The sequence below is a fragment of the Ananas comosus genome, linkage group 15 (genome assembly GCF_001540865.1).
Source record: "Ananas comosus cultivar F153 linkage group 15, ASM154086v1, whole genome shotgun sequence".
Taxonomy (NCBI): Eukaryota; Viridiplantae; Streptophyta; class Magnoliopsida; order Poales; family Bromeliaceae; genus Ananas; species Ananas comosus.
Genome location: NC_033635.1, coordinates 1248872 through 1261795, shown reverse-complemented (window position 1 = coordinate 1261795; position 12924 = coordinate 1248872). Strand labels below are relative to the sequence as shown.

The following is a 12924-nucleotide window of genomic DNA, read 5'->3' as shown; positions in this document are numbered from 1 at the left end:
AATTTTGAATTTATTCTTGTCATACAGACGTCACGTCAATGCTATACGAGTAGAGATGGAGAATGTGGAATAAGTTGAACATGATAACCCATTTACTGTGTCCAAACACAGTGAATGATTTAATGTGCTCGGTGAATACATTGACTCAGCGCATAAATAATACAATATACTAAACACGGTAAATCATAAACTGTGTTTTACTTATTCCACATCCACCGTCGATGCTTGCGTGGCGCTGACGTATCGCTTGCGTGACAGAAATAAAACTAAAATTATAATTATAAAATTAATAAAATTATTTATGAAAATAATATTTTTGAGGCAGTCAAATGCCAAAAAAGCCCTTCTTTCAGTGATAATTTTGGTTTTATTCACGGCACTTCCTTTATTTTCAAAGGCTAACGCCGGATAGTGCACTATCAAAAAAAAGATGTTTATTGGACAGTAAAACTTGATTTTAAGATTCTAATAGATTATAATTTAACAGTTTATACCCACCCTCTTGGTTAAGTGAAAAGTTGAGTATTTATTTTGGAGTTAGTGTTTCTAATGGACCTAGGTCAACTTAAAGCCCATGAGGTGAGTAAATCCTTTTGACTCAGACCGGTCCATTAGTTACTCTGCTCTATAGAAACCTGGGCCAGTTGGGCTGGGCGATTGCTGGATACATGATCAAAACCCGTCTCTTTTGAAATCCAAGTTCGAATCCTAATTAATTCACATTTTCAGCTAAGTTTATTTTTAAATGAAATAAACGAAGCGGATAGCGTGCTACTTATTTCTCAAAAAAAAACCCATCTCTTTTTATATCAAAAGGAAAAGAAAAGAAATGTGTTACACTCGCATAAATTTTGATCCGATTGTACTTAAGTTTTTTAAATTTATTTTATTAAAAAAAGACTGTATGAGTTTGCATCTACGCTAATACTTGGAAAATTATTGATATTATTACCCAAAAAGGGGGATAAAAAGGGACATTTTAGGATCAAATGACAATTGTAACAACTTATATGCAAATCCCTGCTAAAATTTATCAAGATGTAGACATTTAGATAATGGATTTGCGTATAGTCCCAACCAATTAAGTTAAAAGTTTCAGTCCTTGTCACCTAGACAAAGCACAAATAATATTCCATCACACTCCATTTTGGAAGGTCCTCCTATCTAATTATTGGAATTATTTTAGCTTTAAGATACACTAATCATTTTACGATCCTCTCAAAAATTTTACTTTTCCCAAACTTGTATCGAAAGCTAACATATTTTAGGCTCATCAGGAATCAAATTCCAAAAGCCATTTATTCAAAGTACTCCATTATTTAATCGTCGATTTTAAAAGTTTCAAACAAGCACGCATCGCCTTTCATCGCAACCTTTACGAGCAAAAACATAGAAATAAATGGCATCAAACACATCTTTATGTTCTATTTACGAGCAACAACTAATTTACGACAAGAAGAAGACTACAACAATTAGCTACAAACCGAAGGAAAAAACAAAAAGTAGGCCTAAGATATTCAGCAACTCCATAACAAATTTAATTCATTCCCTTGTCACATGGATAAATTGGGACAAATTCTCTATTCAAAAATTTAAATATGGAACAAAAACTAATCACAACCATTAATATCAGCTCAACTTGAATAAAGGTGTCTCTATTAATATGTATATCTAACACTGAGCTACAGACCGAGCTATACAGTTACGACTTTATACTTCATTAGCAATAAAGTTAAGATAATCAGTACATCGTATCATTTTCGAAGTATACTTGATTAATCCAAACACGCCCTCATTCAACTTTTATAGACGATTCGAGTTCATGTGCAAATTCACGTATCACCTTTTCTTCTCTCTCCCGTGGGTATCACGGGACCGAGCCAATATAAGGGGAAATAATTGAAAGCGCGAAACTCGAATTATTATTATTTTTTACCATTTCTTTATTTTTATTATTAATTTATATTTATTTATTTTTATTTGTGTGTTGGCCGTTTGAAACAGTGAGCTGTTTGGTTTTCCCACGTCATCTCCCTCCCTCGCCACACGCCCTTTGCCACGTGTCGTTTGACCTCCTGTCCGTGCGATCACCCGCTTCGGTCAGCGTGCGGGTGCCCGCGTGGCCACTCTCGTCGCCATGCGGCGCGGCGCATAAATATTCCTACGCGACCGTTCTTCTCAACGCTCCCTTCAGCGGTCTAGATTTTCGTCGCGAATCTCGAGGCATAATGAAAATTATTATTATTTGAGAAAATTGCACTGCTAGTCCCTTAGGTATCACTGTAGTCCTTTTAATTTATAAGTTTGGTTTTTAAAGACGCTAGCTTTTACGTTCAATCTTCGCTCATTGTTCATCTTATTTTTTCCAATCTAATAATTAAAATTTATTTTCAAATAGTAAATATCTGAAATTTGAAATTTGTGGAATTTAAAATTTTTGGACCAAAATAAAATGGTTGCGAAAAGTTTGGGGAGTCGCAGTGTAATTTTCTTAAAATGATTCCCCAAGCAAATCACGTACGGGTTAATTAAATAACTAATTATCGTAATAATTGACGTTCCCGCACGAAAGAAACGGTACATGTCCCCGGACGCAGGACTCGTGCGGCGATGCTTGTCGAGGAAACGAAAATCGTTTCTCCGAGTTCCTCATTTGCCCCTTTTTTTCTCCGTCTCCGTTTCGTTTCCCCCTTCCCTTCTAGAAACCCTAATCCCTCCCCGCGCCGCCTATTCATCGATCCTCGCGAAACCCTAGGGCTCCCTTCTTCGTGGAATCAGCTACTGGATGTCGGGAGAAGGTAAAGTTCGTCCCTTTCGCCTTATAATCCCTCGAATTTTTCGTTTGACCTGATTAGAATTCGCGTCTTATTTTCTTAATTCTGATAATTTTACCGTCAATCGCTTTCTCCTGCATCCCAGAGTTCAATCGGTTTGATTTTCTAAAGTAATCGCCTGTTTCAATCGGTAATTGCTCATTGTTTGCGTCCTTCCTTTATTTTTTGATGTAAATGTTTGAGCTTGTTCTGTGCTTGTGCATCTGATTCTGGTTTCCCGATCTCTAAAAAGCAGGGATTTGATCAGAAGAAGCTGTTGTACAATTTGTTGTTGTTGTTGTTGTTAGTTATATCGATGATTAGGGAGGAAAAGCTAGTTGCTTGCTGTGTAATTTAATGGCGGAAGATAGTATTAGGCTAAATGGATTCTCCTCTGGCCTAGCTGTTCTGTTATCAGATGATGACCCAAAAGGGAATCCTCAGAAGTCCCACTTAATTTCTTACCACGGTGACATCGGAAACCAAGCAGTGGAACGGACCATCGAATACATATTTGATCTCCCTCACAAATCGGTCGCTCTAACCTCTAACACAGTTGATATTAAGTTTATCTGTTCTATCCTTAAGAATCAAGCGCAAAGATATCCAGATTCCGATGACTATAGCAGAGATGGCGTATTTTTTAACGATCACGGTTGCGGCCCTTATATTGTTTGTATGGACAAATCAAGCATGTGTGGGGAATTCAAGACCGTAAGGAAGCCATTGCTTGTAGAAAGCCGGTCGGTATTCAGTAGTGCTCGGGTTAATGCATGCGTATGGAAGGGGAAGTGGATGTACGAGGTGACTTTAGAAACTGCAGGAATCCAGCAGATTGGGTGGGCTACCCTTTTGTGCCCCTTCACTGAACAGAAAGGAGTGGGTGATTCGGAGCATTCTTATGCTTTTGATGGCCGGAGAGTGACCAAGTGGAATAAGGAGCATAGGGCATATGGTCAGCCATGGGTGGTGGGCGATGTGATTGGATGTTGTATTGATTTTGATGCTAAAGAGATCTCCTTTTATAGAAACGGGGTTTCTCTTGGAGTGGCGTTTGATGGAATCCGCAAAGTGGGTCCGGCAATTGGCTATTATCCGGCGATTTCCCTCTCTGAAGGTGAGCGTTGCGATTTGAACTTTGGATCTCGGCCATTCAAATACCCTGTTGAGGGGTTTCGTCCGATTCAGGCTCCGCCCGAACGTGTAGCTTTTACTACTTATCTGCTCCAGTGCTTGTCCAGGTTACTGGAGGTGCAGTGTTTGGAGAGATCTGAGTCAGCTTATTTTCAGAAATTGAGAAGGGTGAAGAGGTTTGCACCACTGAAAGAACTGTTTTGCCCCATATCACATGGAATCTGTGAAAAATTCTACAACATAGTCGAGTCAAGTGAGTGGAGTACTGAATATATTGCCTGGGGAGTACTTTCTTCTTTCCTGGTAGATGTCTTCGGGTCCCAAGCACCGCATGATTATTCAAGTTTGGATCGGGTTATTGACCTGTTGCTCAAGTTTCCAGGCGCGAACTCATTGCTCCAGCATGTTATTGTGGCACTTTCTTATAGCTGCAAAGTAGCGCCACTTGTTCTAACCGAGTGTCCTTATTCTGGATCATATCCTTATCTTGCACTGGCTTGCCATATTGTCAGGCGTAAAGACATGATGGTCCTGTGGTGGAAATCGCTGGATTTTGGATTTTCATTGGAAGGTTTCCTTTCGATGAAGAGCCCAAACAAGCAGGATTTACACTGCCTTATTCCGTCTGTGTGGTGGCCTGGTTCATGTGAGGATGTCGGTAATGAAAGCAGCATGATGTTGACCATGTCAGCATTATCTGGAGCAGTTGCAAAGGTACCCGTCACTTTCTTTTTTCGTTTTCATATTATAATTATCATGTAGCGATAATCTCCAAAACCATCTTGATTTAGGTCACTTTCTTTTTCCATATTATACTTATCATGTAGTGATAATCTCCAAAACCATCTTGATTTAGGTCACTTTCTTTTTCCATATTATACTTATCATGTAGTGATAATCTCCAAAACCATCTTGATTTTACTATTATTAGGATGATATGAATCTTCTGAACATTCTATGGTCAATTTTATTTCCTTATAGAGAACATTCAAGTCAGTCAGAGGAGACATAAACTTGAAATATGAGGATATTATTTAGGGTATATATGTTATGTACTGTTTCTTTTGAATACATCAAGTAGAACTGCCTAAGAACATAAAGATTTTTTACTGTTGGGTACAACTATCTGTTATAGTAATCATTAATTAAACTGGACATATGCTTTTAATCCTGGCAATATTCATAAAGGGAGTCCTATTCTTGTGAATGTAAAATCACCTCAAATGATATTCTGTAAATGCTCATTGCAGCTTTTGTCACCTACATATCTAATAAAGGCAACTGTTCTTCTGTTTGCTGGATTATGCCTTTCCATTTTTATAGGGAAAAAATCATCTTGAAAAAAAAGTACTTGTGTCTCGTGTTACTGACATGCAATTGTTTGTGATCTGCAGATTGAGGAAATGCATCGCGACCTTTGTAGTTTGGTCATTCGTTTCATACCTCCAGGGTGTCCTCCCCAGTTACCTGGCTCCGTGTTCAGAACTTTCATACAGAATTGCATAGTAAAGACGAGAGGTGTAGATCACAAGATGGTATCTTCTGGTATTTCAAGCAATACCGTGATTCTTTCTCTTTACAATGTTATCCTGCATATGCTATCTGAAGGATTCTCCATGGAGGATTCTTCTGGGTCAACGACCAGCTCTAGAACAAACTCTGGAATTGCTATTGGATTTCTCCACAGACGTGGAAAAAGGAACTTTCCTGTGGACTTGTTTTTTCGAAATGATACATATTGCAGTGGAGTTCCTAGAATTGGTGGTACAATGTGTCATCTATCAAAGTCTCACCAAGTCACTGATGATGAGAAAAAGGAAGTACAGTGGGATGAAGGCTACACAGATGATGGAGATTCAAGAATAACACATTCTACATTGCAGAAACCTTGTTGTTGTTCAACACCTGAGGTTGAAGTCTTCGAAATGTCAAAAGATAGTGTTAAATACCCAGGTAAAGTTTCTAAAGGTCCATGTAAGTCTATGCCGGAAAAGTCAACTCCTGTCGCAGCAGAATGCAGTGCAAGGAGTTTCAGTGATGAGATTGTGGATAAACCTAGTTCAAGCGACCAGTCAGAAACTGATTTTGGGTACAGACCATTGCATAATTTGGGGAGCGTCCCAATGATGGATCAATTATCTTCAGAAGCATTGAGAGAGGAGGAGCTACTTGATATTATGCTATTGCTTTATCATTTGGGTGTTGCACCGAAATTTCGGCAGGCAAGTGATCCGAACTCTCATTTATCTAATTTTCTAATGAAAATTTAGCACCTACGCCCTGGACTTTTGATATCGAGTTTCCATAGAATATGAACAACATAAGGAGTTATTCTGATATTTTTAGTTTTCCACTATCTGAATGTCTCCTTTTTTACATCTTTCTAACAGGTGATCCTTTGGTTGCTGATCATAAGTCATAATTTGAATTTCCATTTGGCATTCTTTTTGATGAACTACCAATTCTTATATTCACTGCAGGCATTTTATTTCATGTCTCATCAGTCGCAATCAATTTCTCTATTAGATGATACTGACAAACAGATAAGAGAAAAATCATCCGTTGAGCAAGTAAAGCGCTTGAAGGAAGCTCGCAATGTTTATCGTGAAGAATTGGTTGACTGTGTCAAGCATTGTGTATGGTATGGTCATTATTGATAAATTCATTTCTTCAAATCGTGAAGTTGCTTTTCCTTGCATGTTATTTTGCAAATCTTGGCATCTTATCCCTTCTATCTTATTTTAAGTGTTGAAAAGTAATATTCCATCATGCTACATGCTGACACGTGAATTCATGCCTTGTTACCATAGTATCTGTTCCTTTCGATTAATTCTCCTAACTTTCTGTTCTAGAAATCTGTGAGAAATAAATAATACTATAACATTCCTGGCTACCTGAACCAATGTTTTAATACCTGGTTATTCACTGCCCCACCAAAATGAGCGGGTCAAGGGTCCCAGGTCAATTATCCAGTCGACCCATAATAAACCTCGGACATTCATAATGACAAAATATCAGGGGAGAAGTGTTTGTCTTTGACTTTTGACTACGTACACCTTTGTTTGGTAACCCAGGATTATTCTTCCACAATAGTGAAATTGTCCAGATAGAAATATACACATCATATTAACTACTGCAGAACTATAAGTCTGTGCTGATGAGAATGTTGAGCTCAATGTTGGAGGCCTTCCACTTGTTTAGTTAGCATGCTTTTTTTTGCTAATTTGACTATCCAAACATAGTTGAATTAACCTTCCAGACATAGTTAAATTAACCTTCCAATTTGTATCAAATTAATCCGTCCTCGTAACCGACAGGATCAAAAACAATGTTGTAATGAAGCGGAGTTATTACTTAACACTTTGATATATTTCTTTTTTTTCCTTTTTGTAGCGATGTTCACTGTTTGTTTTTTTGCCCTTTTTTGTTCCTATCACAGGTATCGTGCCTCTCTTTTTTCTCGGTGGAAGCAAAGAGGATTGTATGCGACATGCATGTGGGTAGTGGATCTACTGTTGGTCCTCAGCGATATTGATACTGTTTTCCTATATATTCCTGAATTTTATGTGGAATCGCTGGTAAGCTATTCTTTGTTGTCCTTGATTGATTGTTCTTCTTTCTGGTTGTGACCTGAACTCCTTTATTAAATAACTTTTCTTTCTTTCTTTTGCAGGTTGATAGTTTCCATGCATTGCGAAGGAGTGATCCTCCATTTGTTTCTTCTTCAGTGTTTATCAAGCATGGACTTTCATCATTTGTATGTTTTGGAACATAGACGTTAATTTTTTTAATTGTCCAGCTTTCTTATCCCCTTCTCTGCAGCAAAATTTTTAGCATTCAAGATTCGTATGTGAATTGATATAATGTTGATATTTGAAATAGAAATGGTCTGCAAACCCGAAATAATTGTTGCGCTTTTGAGAATGGGTAGCATGCAAAATATTTTGTGGGAATAGCACAATTGACGACATGCAACATGCTTTTAGCTTGGAATCTATACTGATAAGTATTTCCTTATGCTACATGATGACCAATATAGGATTGCATTTATCTTTCGTTCGAACCCCATTCTTTTAGACATAGTAAAATGCAAGGAAAGTCCCTGTACTATCCCAAAATGTGTCGTAGTCCTTGAAGTTTTCAAATAAACACTTCAGTCACTTTCTTACCTATTGTAAATCCTCCCTGATAAAAATGACCAACTTCTAACTTTTTCAGGCTACTTGAAAACAGGTATGAAAAGATCAGTTTTTGGCAGACTTTTTTAGCAGGTTAGGGATTCACTTGCAAAGCATGAGGAAGTTCAGAGATTAGATTGTTTAAGTGGAAACTTCAGGGGTTAAGTCGCAATATCAAGATAGTAGAAAGAGAGTAGAGAGCCATTGATCTTACCTATTTAGAATTACTTTTATCAGAATAAATTAGTAAGGAAATTACTATGGATCAGAGAATTATTGATCAGAGAAATAGTATTCTGGTACTAGCTACCTAGAATTATCATTCCTAGATGCCAGTTGTCCAGCTGAGTACATTTCCAAGGATTTTCACTTGTCTTTTCCTTATCAGGTTACCTTTATTGCTAAGCACTTCAATGATCACCGAATTTCAAGTGCGGACATAAAAGATCTTCTTCTCCAGTCAATATCAGTCTTAGTACAGTATAAGGACTTTTTAGTTGCCTTTGAGAACAACAAGGAAGCTGTTCAGAGAATGCCAAAAGCCTTACTAGCAGCATTTGATAACCGATCCTGGTTACCTGTTACAAATATACTTCTACGACTATGCAAAGGTTCTGGATTTGCTGTGTCAAGACATGCAGAATCTTCATCATCAGCACTTTTCCAGGTTAGATATAGATATATTTGCTTCTGTTTTCCTTGAATCAATTGAACTTATTGTGACAAGTTTCTTGTGTGCATCACGAAGGTGTTGCTGCGAGAGGCATGCATTCACGATGAGGAATTATTTTCTTCCTTTCTCAATCGACTTTTCAACATGCTGAGCTGGACTATGACGGAATTCTCTATGTCCATTCGAGAGATGCAAGACAATTATGAGGTAAATTGATATTGCATTTTCTCGTTCCCAAGATATATCTGCTGATATATCATGCTGCCGACTAGTGTGTGAAATGACTTCCTTAATCTTGATATTGTATTCTTTTTTATCAGATTGTTGACCTGCAGCAAAGAAAATGCAGTGCGATATTTGACATTTCATGCAACCTTGCAAGGATACTAGAATTCTGTATGCGTGAAATTCCTCAGGCATTTCTTTTTGGGCCTGACATGAATCTTCGGAGGCTAACTGAATGGATCATTTTTATTTTGAACCACATAATTTCAGCTGCTGATTCAGAGTTTTTTGACATGTAAGTTTGATTAGAAAGATCTAATTGGGCTCTTTCATTGTTTAATTATTTTCCCTTTCAATTCCAAGCTTTTTAAGTAAAACCAAACTTTAAACATATCCTTGATAAATAGGCGAAAGTAAAGGAAAAAAAAAAAATCCAGCAATAAATTCAGTCTTGCTGTTACTTTCTATCGGTTTGTTTTTCCTCTTGTATTGATGTTGTTAAGCTACTTCTGCAGGTCAATTAGGCGACCTGGCCAGAACCAAGAGAAAACAAATCGGACTATGATTTTGGCACCTCTGGTTGGGATCATTGTTAATCTCATGGATGCTTGTTCAGATCCAGGGCGAGAAAAGCTGAATGATGTGATTTCTGTGTTTGTTAGCATGGACTGTCCTACCGTCCACTACGGATTGCAATACCTGCTAAGCTACAATTGGGTTAGCTTTCTTGATCCTTTATATTTTCATATTTCTGGCTAATATTAATATTGGGATGAGAATTTCATAGATGGTTGCTTTGATAATTAGGAAAAAGATAAAAACCGCATGGGACATTCTATTTTCAGTGAAAACAATGTTTGGTTGTGATAAACCAGGTTGCTAGCGAGTGGACTAGTAGCCTTTTATGTGAAAGAGACCACACAATTACCATTGAACTTCTTGCAGTTAGTTACTCACTTATTTACTTGTTCTATAATATTATGAATTACTCGTAAGTTAGCGCAAGGAACAATGTTTTTAAACTAAATAAGTATTTGAGGAATGTATCAATGTCGGAACCTGGAAACATAGGGAACGGATTGCTTCTTTGCAATTGCTAGCATTTTACAAGTGGAGACGTGGAGACAGTATGATCATTTTGTGATTTAACCCTTTCGTTAATGCTGCCAAGTGAATCAATCTCCTACTTTGCTTGTTATTTATATTTTGCACGCCTTAAAACAAACAAGATCTTTTGCGGTTGCATTTTCATTCCTATGGCGTGGCTTTCTTCTGCTAACTTTTCTTCTTACCTAAATCCTGTTGTCTGTATGCTCCAGAGCATTGTCCTGAGAGGAGATGCTTCCGTTACGAAGCTTGCCCGGCTTGAGGAATTCTCCAGCTACTTGAGAAGCAGAACAGAGGAGTTAAATAGCAGAGGAGAAATAGAAACCCAAAGTGGTGATGATGAAACAGAAGATAGCTGCTGCATCTGCTACAACAATAATTCAGATGCTTTCTTCGAGCCGTGCCACCACACATCTTGCTTTGGCTGCATAAGCCGACACCTTTTGAACAGCCAGAGATGTTTCTTTTGTAACGCCACAGTTTCAGCTGTCGTGACGGTAGAACCTAAAGGAGCGCAATCTCGATGAGTGAAAAAACAAATGTTTGCATCAATGAGTGCATATTTGGTGTTTGCTTATTCGCCTCCAACAACTCTAGAGCAAGATGATTTGTCGTGGTCTTGTTTCTTGGAGTGCATAGAGGCAAAATTTTTTTCTAACAGGGATCTGCGGGGACGCGGCAGATTGTGATGTCCTTTTCGTTTGCAACAAAATAAAGCTGTATTGATACTCAGAAGCTGGGGGTTTGAATAAGAGAGGATTGATGAGGGTTTAATAGGTGGTGGAAAAGGGGGTATCCCTTGGAGATTATACTAGTGAATTTTGTAGTGTTTAGGGAATTTGTCACTGTACATATGAGGTGTAAAATGAAGGTGATACGCTAGTATAAACAGGAAGAATAAAGGAGCCAATGTTGGGTGTACTTGTTTACTGTGCCGAGGATAATCTCGGGCAAAAATTTCTTTTTTTCAATCTTGATGTGAAATAATGTGATATGTATTTTGAAGTTTACGAAGGTCCTCTTATTTTTTCTTTTTTTCTTTTTCCTGTTCTGCGTAATATATGTAGAAAGAAATTTTGGTTTTTGGTTGCAGCAGTTTAAGCTGCTCAGTTTATGAAATTAACTGAAGAATTGATCTGTATGAAGCCTTAACTGCTGAGATACTGGGCGACCTTTTAGGATAATGTACTACTAGTAGCAGGATTATCCCTAGTTAGTAATGTTCCTTGTTGGGGTTTATATCTCTGGAAACTCTGTTTTCATTAAAAGCTGAGCTTCTTTTTAAAACTGTAGAAGCAAAATTTGGTGGCTTATTACAGAAAAAGATTGGCTTTTCGCTTTGCAGGCATGCACTAGTGCTTTTTGAAATAGCGAAACTGTTTTAGAAGCCACATAACATGCTTTTAGAAGTAGCGAAACTGTTTTAAAAGCCATATAACGCATTTGTTATTACTCACCAAGTTACCATTATCCGGTCGCCATCGTGTTGCTGCCTCATGTGATTGCTATGCTGTTAGCAATATCTTATATCAAGTCTTTAATTAAGCTCTTATTTAAATAATTGAAGAGATTCCTTAACTAAACCCACTTTTAACATGTGACACATCAAATCTCTCAAAAAACATGTGACACATCAATCATACACCCAATCCCATTTAAAGCTTTAGTCCAATAGATCTTGTTCCACATGTTTGTTTGCTCCCTATATATGCCCGCTCCATTCAAAAACAATACAACTAAGATGATCCCTCACTTCTTTATTCTATGTACTCATATTATAATATTAACTCTTCCTATAAGACCGACCGTTTCTAGAGCAAGTGGCAAAGAATTTGGTGGTTGGTATCCGAGACCCAAATTCGAATCCTAGTTGATTCACATTTTCAGCTAAGTTTATTTCTAAATGAAATAAACAAAGCGGGTAGCGTGCTATCTATCTTTCTCTCAAAAAAAAAAAAAAAAAAAAAAAAAAAAAAAAACTCTCCCTATGAGCTATTGACCGTCCCTAATGCAAGTTACAAAGAATTTAGTAATTGATATTCGAGATCCCAAGTTTAAAACCTAGTTGATTCATATTTTCAGCTAAGTTTCTACTGTTCTTTTTCGGGAAAAAAAAAAAAAAAACTCTCCCTGAAAGCTAGCCCTCTCCCATTTTTTGCCTTTTTTGCCTTGTCTGATTGTCTCCTTGTACACACACATACATTTGCTATTAAAGGAACTAAACAAAGGTTAAACATAAAACTGTGTACAATAGAATCAAACGTGCACAAGTATTTATTCATTAATTAATGGTAAACATGTGCCTTGGAATCTGAGACAGGATCCAAAGTTGGAGTCCCAACTCCACGTCAGCAGGATGGCTAGGATAGGAAGGTCCAATTAATGGGAACTGAACACACAAAATAAAAGAGCAAAAAAAAAATTAGTTTCAGGTCAAAGCGCTAATTTTTCCTTGGAAAAGGAGATTAATATTGAATCTAGTTAATTGATAGTTATTGATTGTTATTAAAGTATCTAGATATGTTCAGTACTTGCCTCCTTGGTTTAGCTAGCAAATATGATTCACATGCTATCTCTTAACGTGCATGCACCATAAAAACTTAATTTTTGAGCGTGATTTCCTGTAATCTAATTAAAAATAAAAGAGAAATTGAAAGTATAGCAAAAAGGTTACAGAATAATACGATGCTTATAAACTTTTTACGAGCTCGGGTAATACTTTACGATGGATGCTTATGTAAGATTTATAAAGTTTTGTAACACATAGGTTCAAGCATTCAAACTCGCAAGTCTT

At 37.3% G+C, this 12924-nt stretch overlaps 1 protein-coding gene across 3 annotated transcripts; it reads left to right on the top strand.

Annotated features, from left to right (window-relative positions):
- Window positions 2592–11160, top strand: LOC109721216 (E3 ubiquitin-protein ligase RKP). 3 transcript variants are annotated; one of them, XM_020248686.1, is made up of 12 exons: window positions 2592–2798; window positions 2920–2964; window positions 3070–4661; window positions 5342–6169; window positions 6428–6588; window positions 7387–7525; window positions 7621–7704; window positions 8514–8792; window positions 8874–9005; window positions 9119–9318; window positions 9539–9740; window positions 10343–11160. In XM_020248686.1, the coding sequence occupies exons 3-12, from the start codon at window positions 3171–3173 to the stop codon at window positions 10655–10657; spliced, it is 3831 nt and encodes a 1276-aa protein (XP_020104275.1). In that variant the 5' UTR covers window positions 2592–2798; window positions 2920–2964; window positions 3070–3170; the 3' UTR covers window positions 10658–11160. The 3 variants fall into 3 exon arrangements, with proteins under 3 accessions (XP_020104275.1, XP_020104274.1, XP_020104276.1); XM_020248685.1 differs by lacking the exon at window positions 2920–2964 and having other exon boundaries at window positions 2593–2798; XM_020248687.1 differs by lacking the exons at window positions 2592–2798; window positions 2920–2964 and having other exon boundaries at window positions 3067–4661.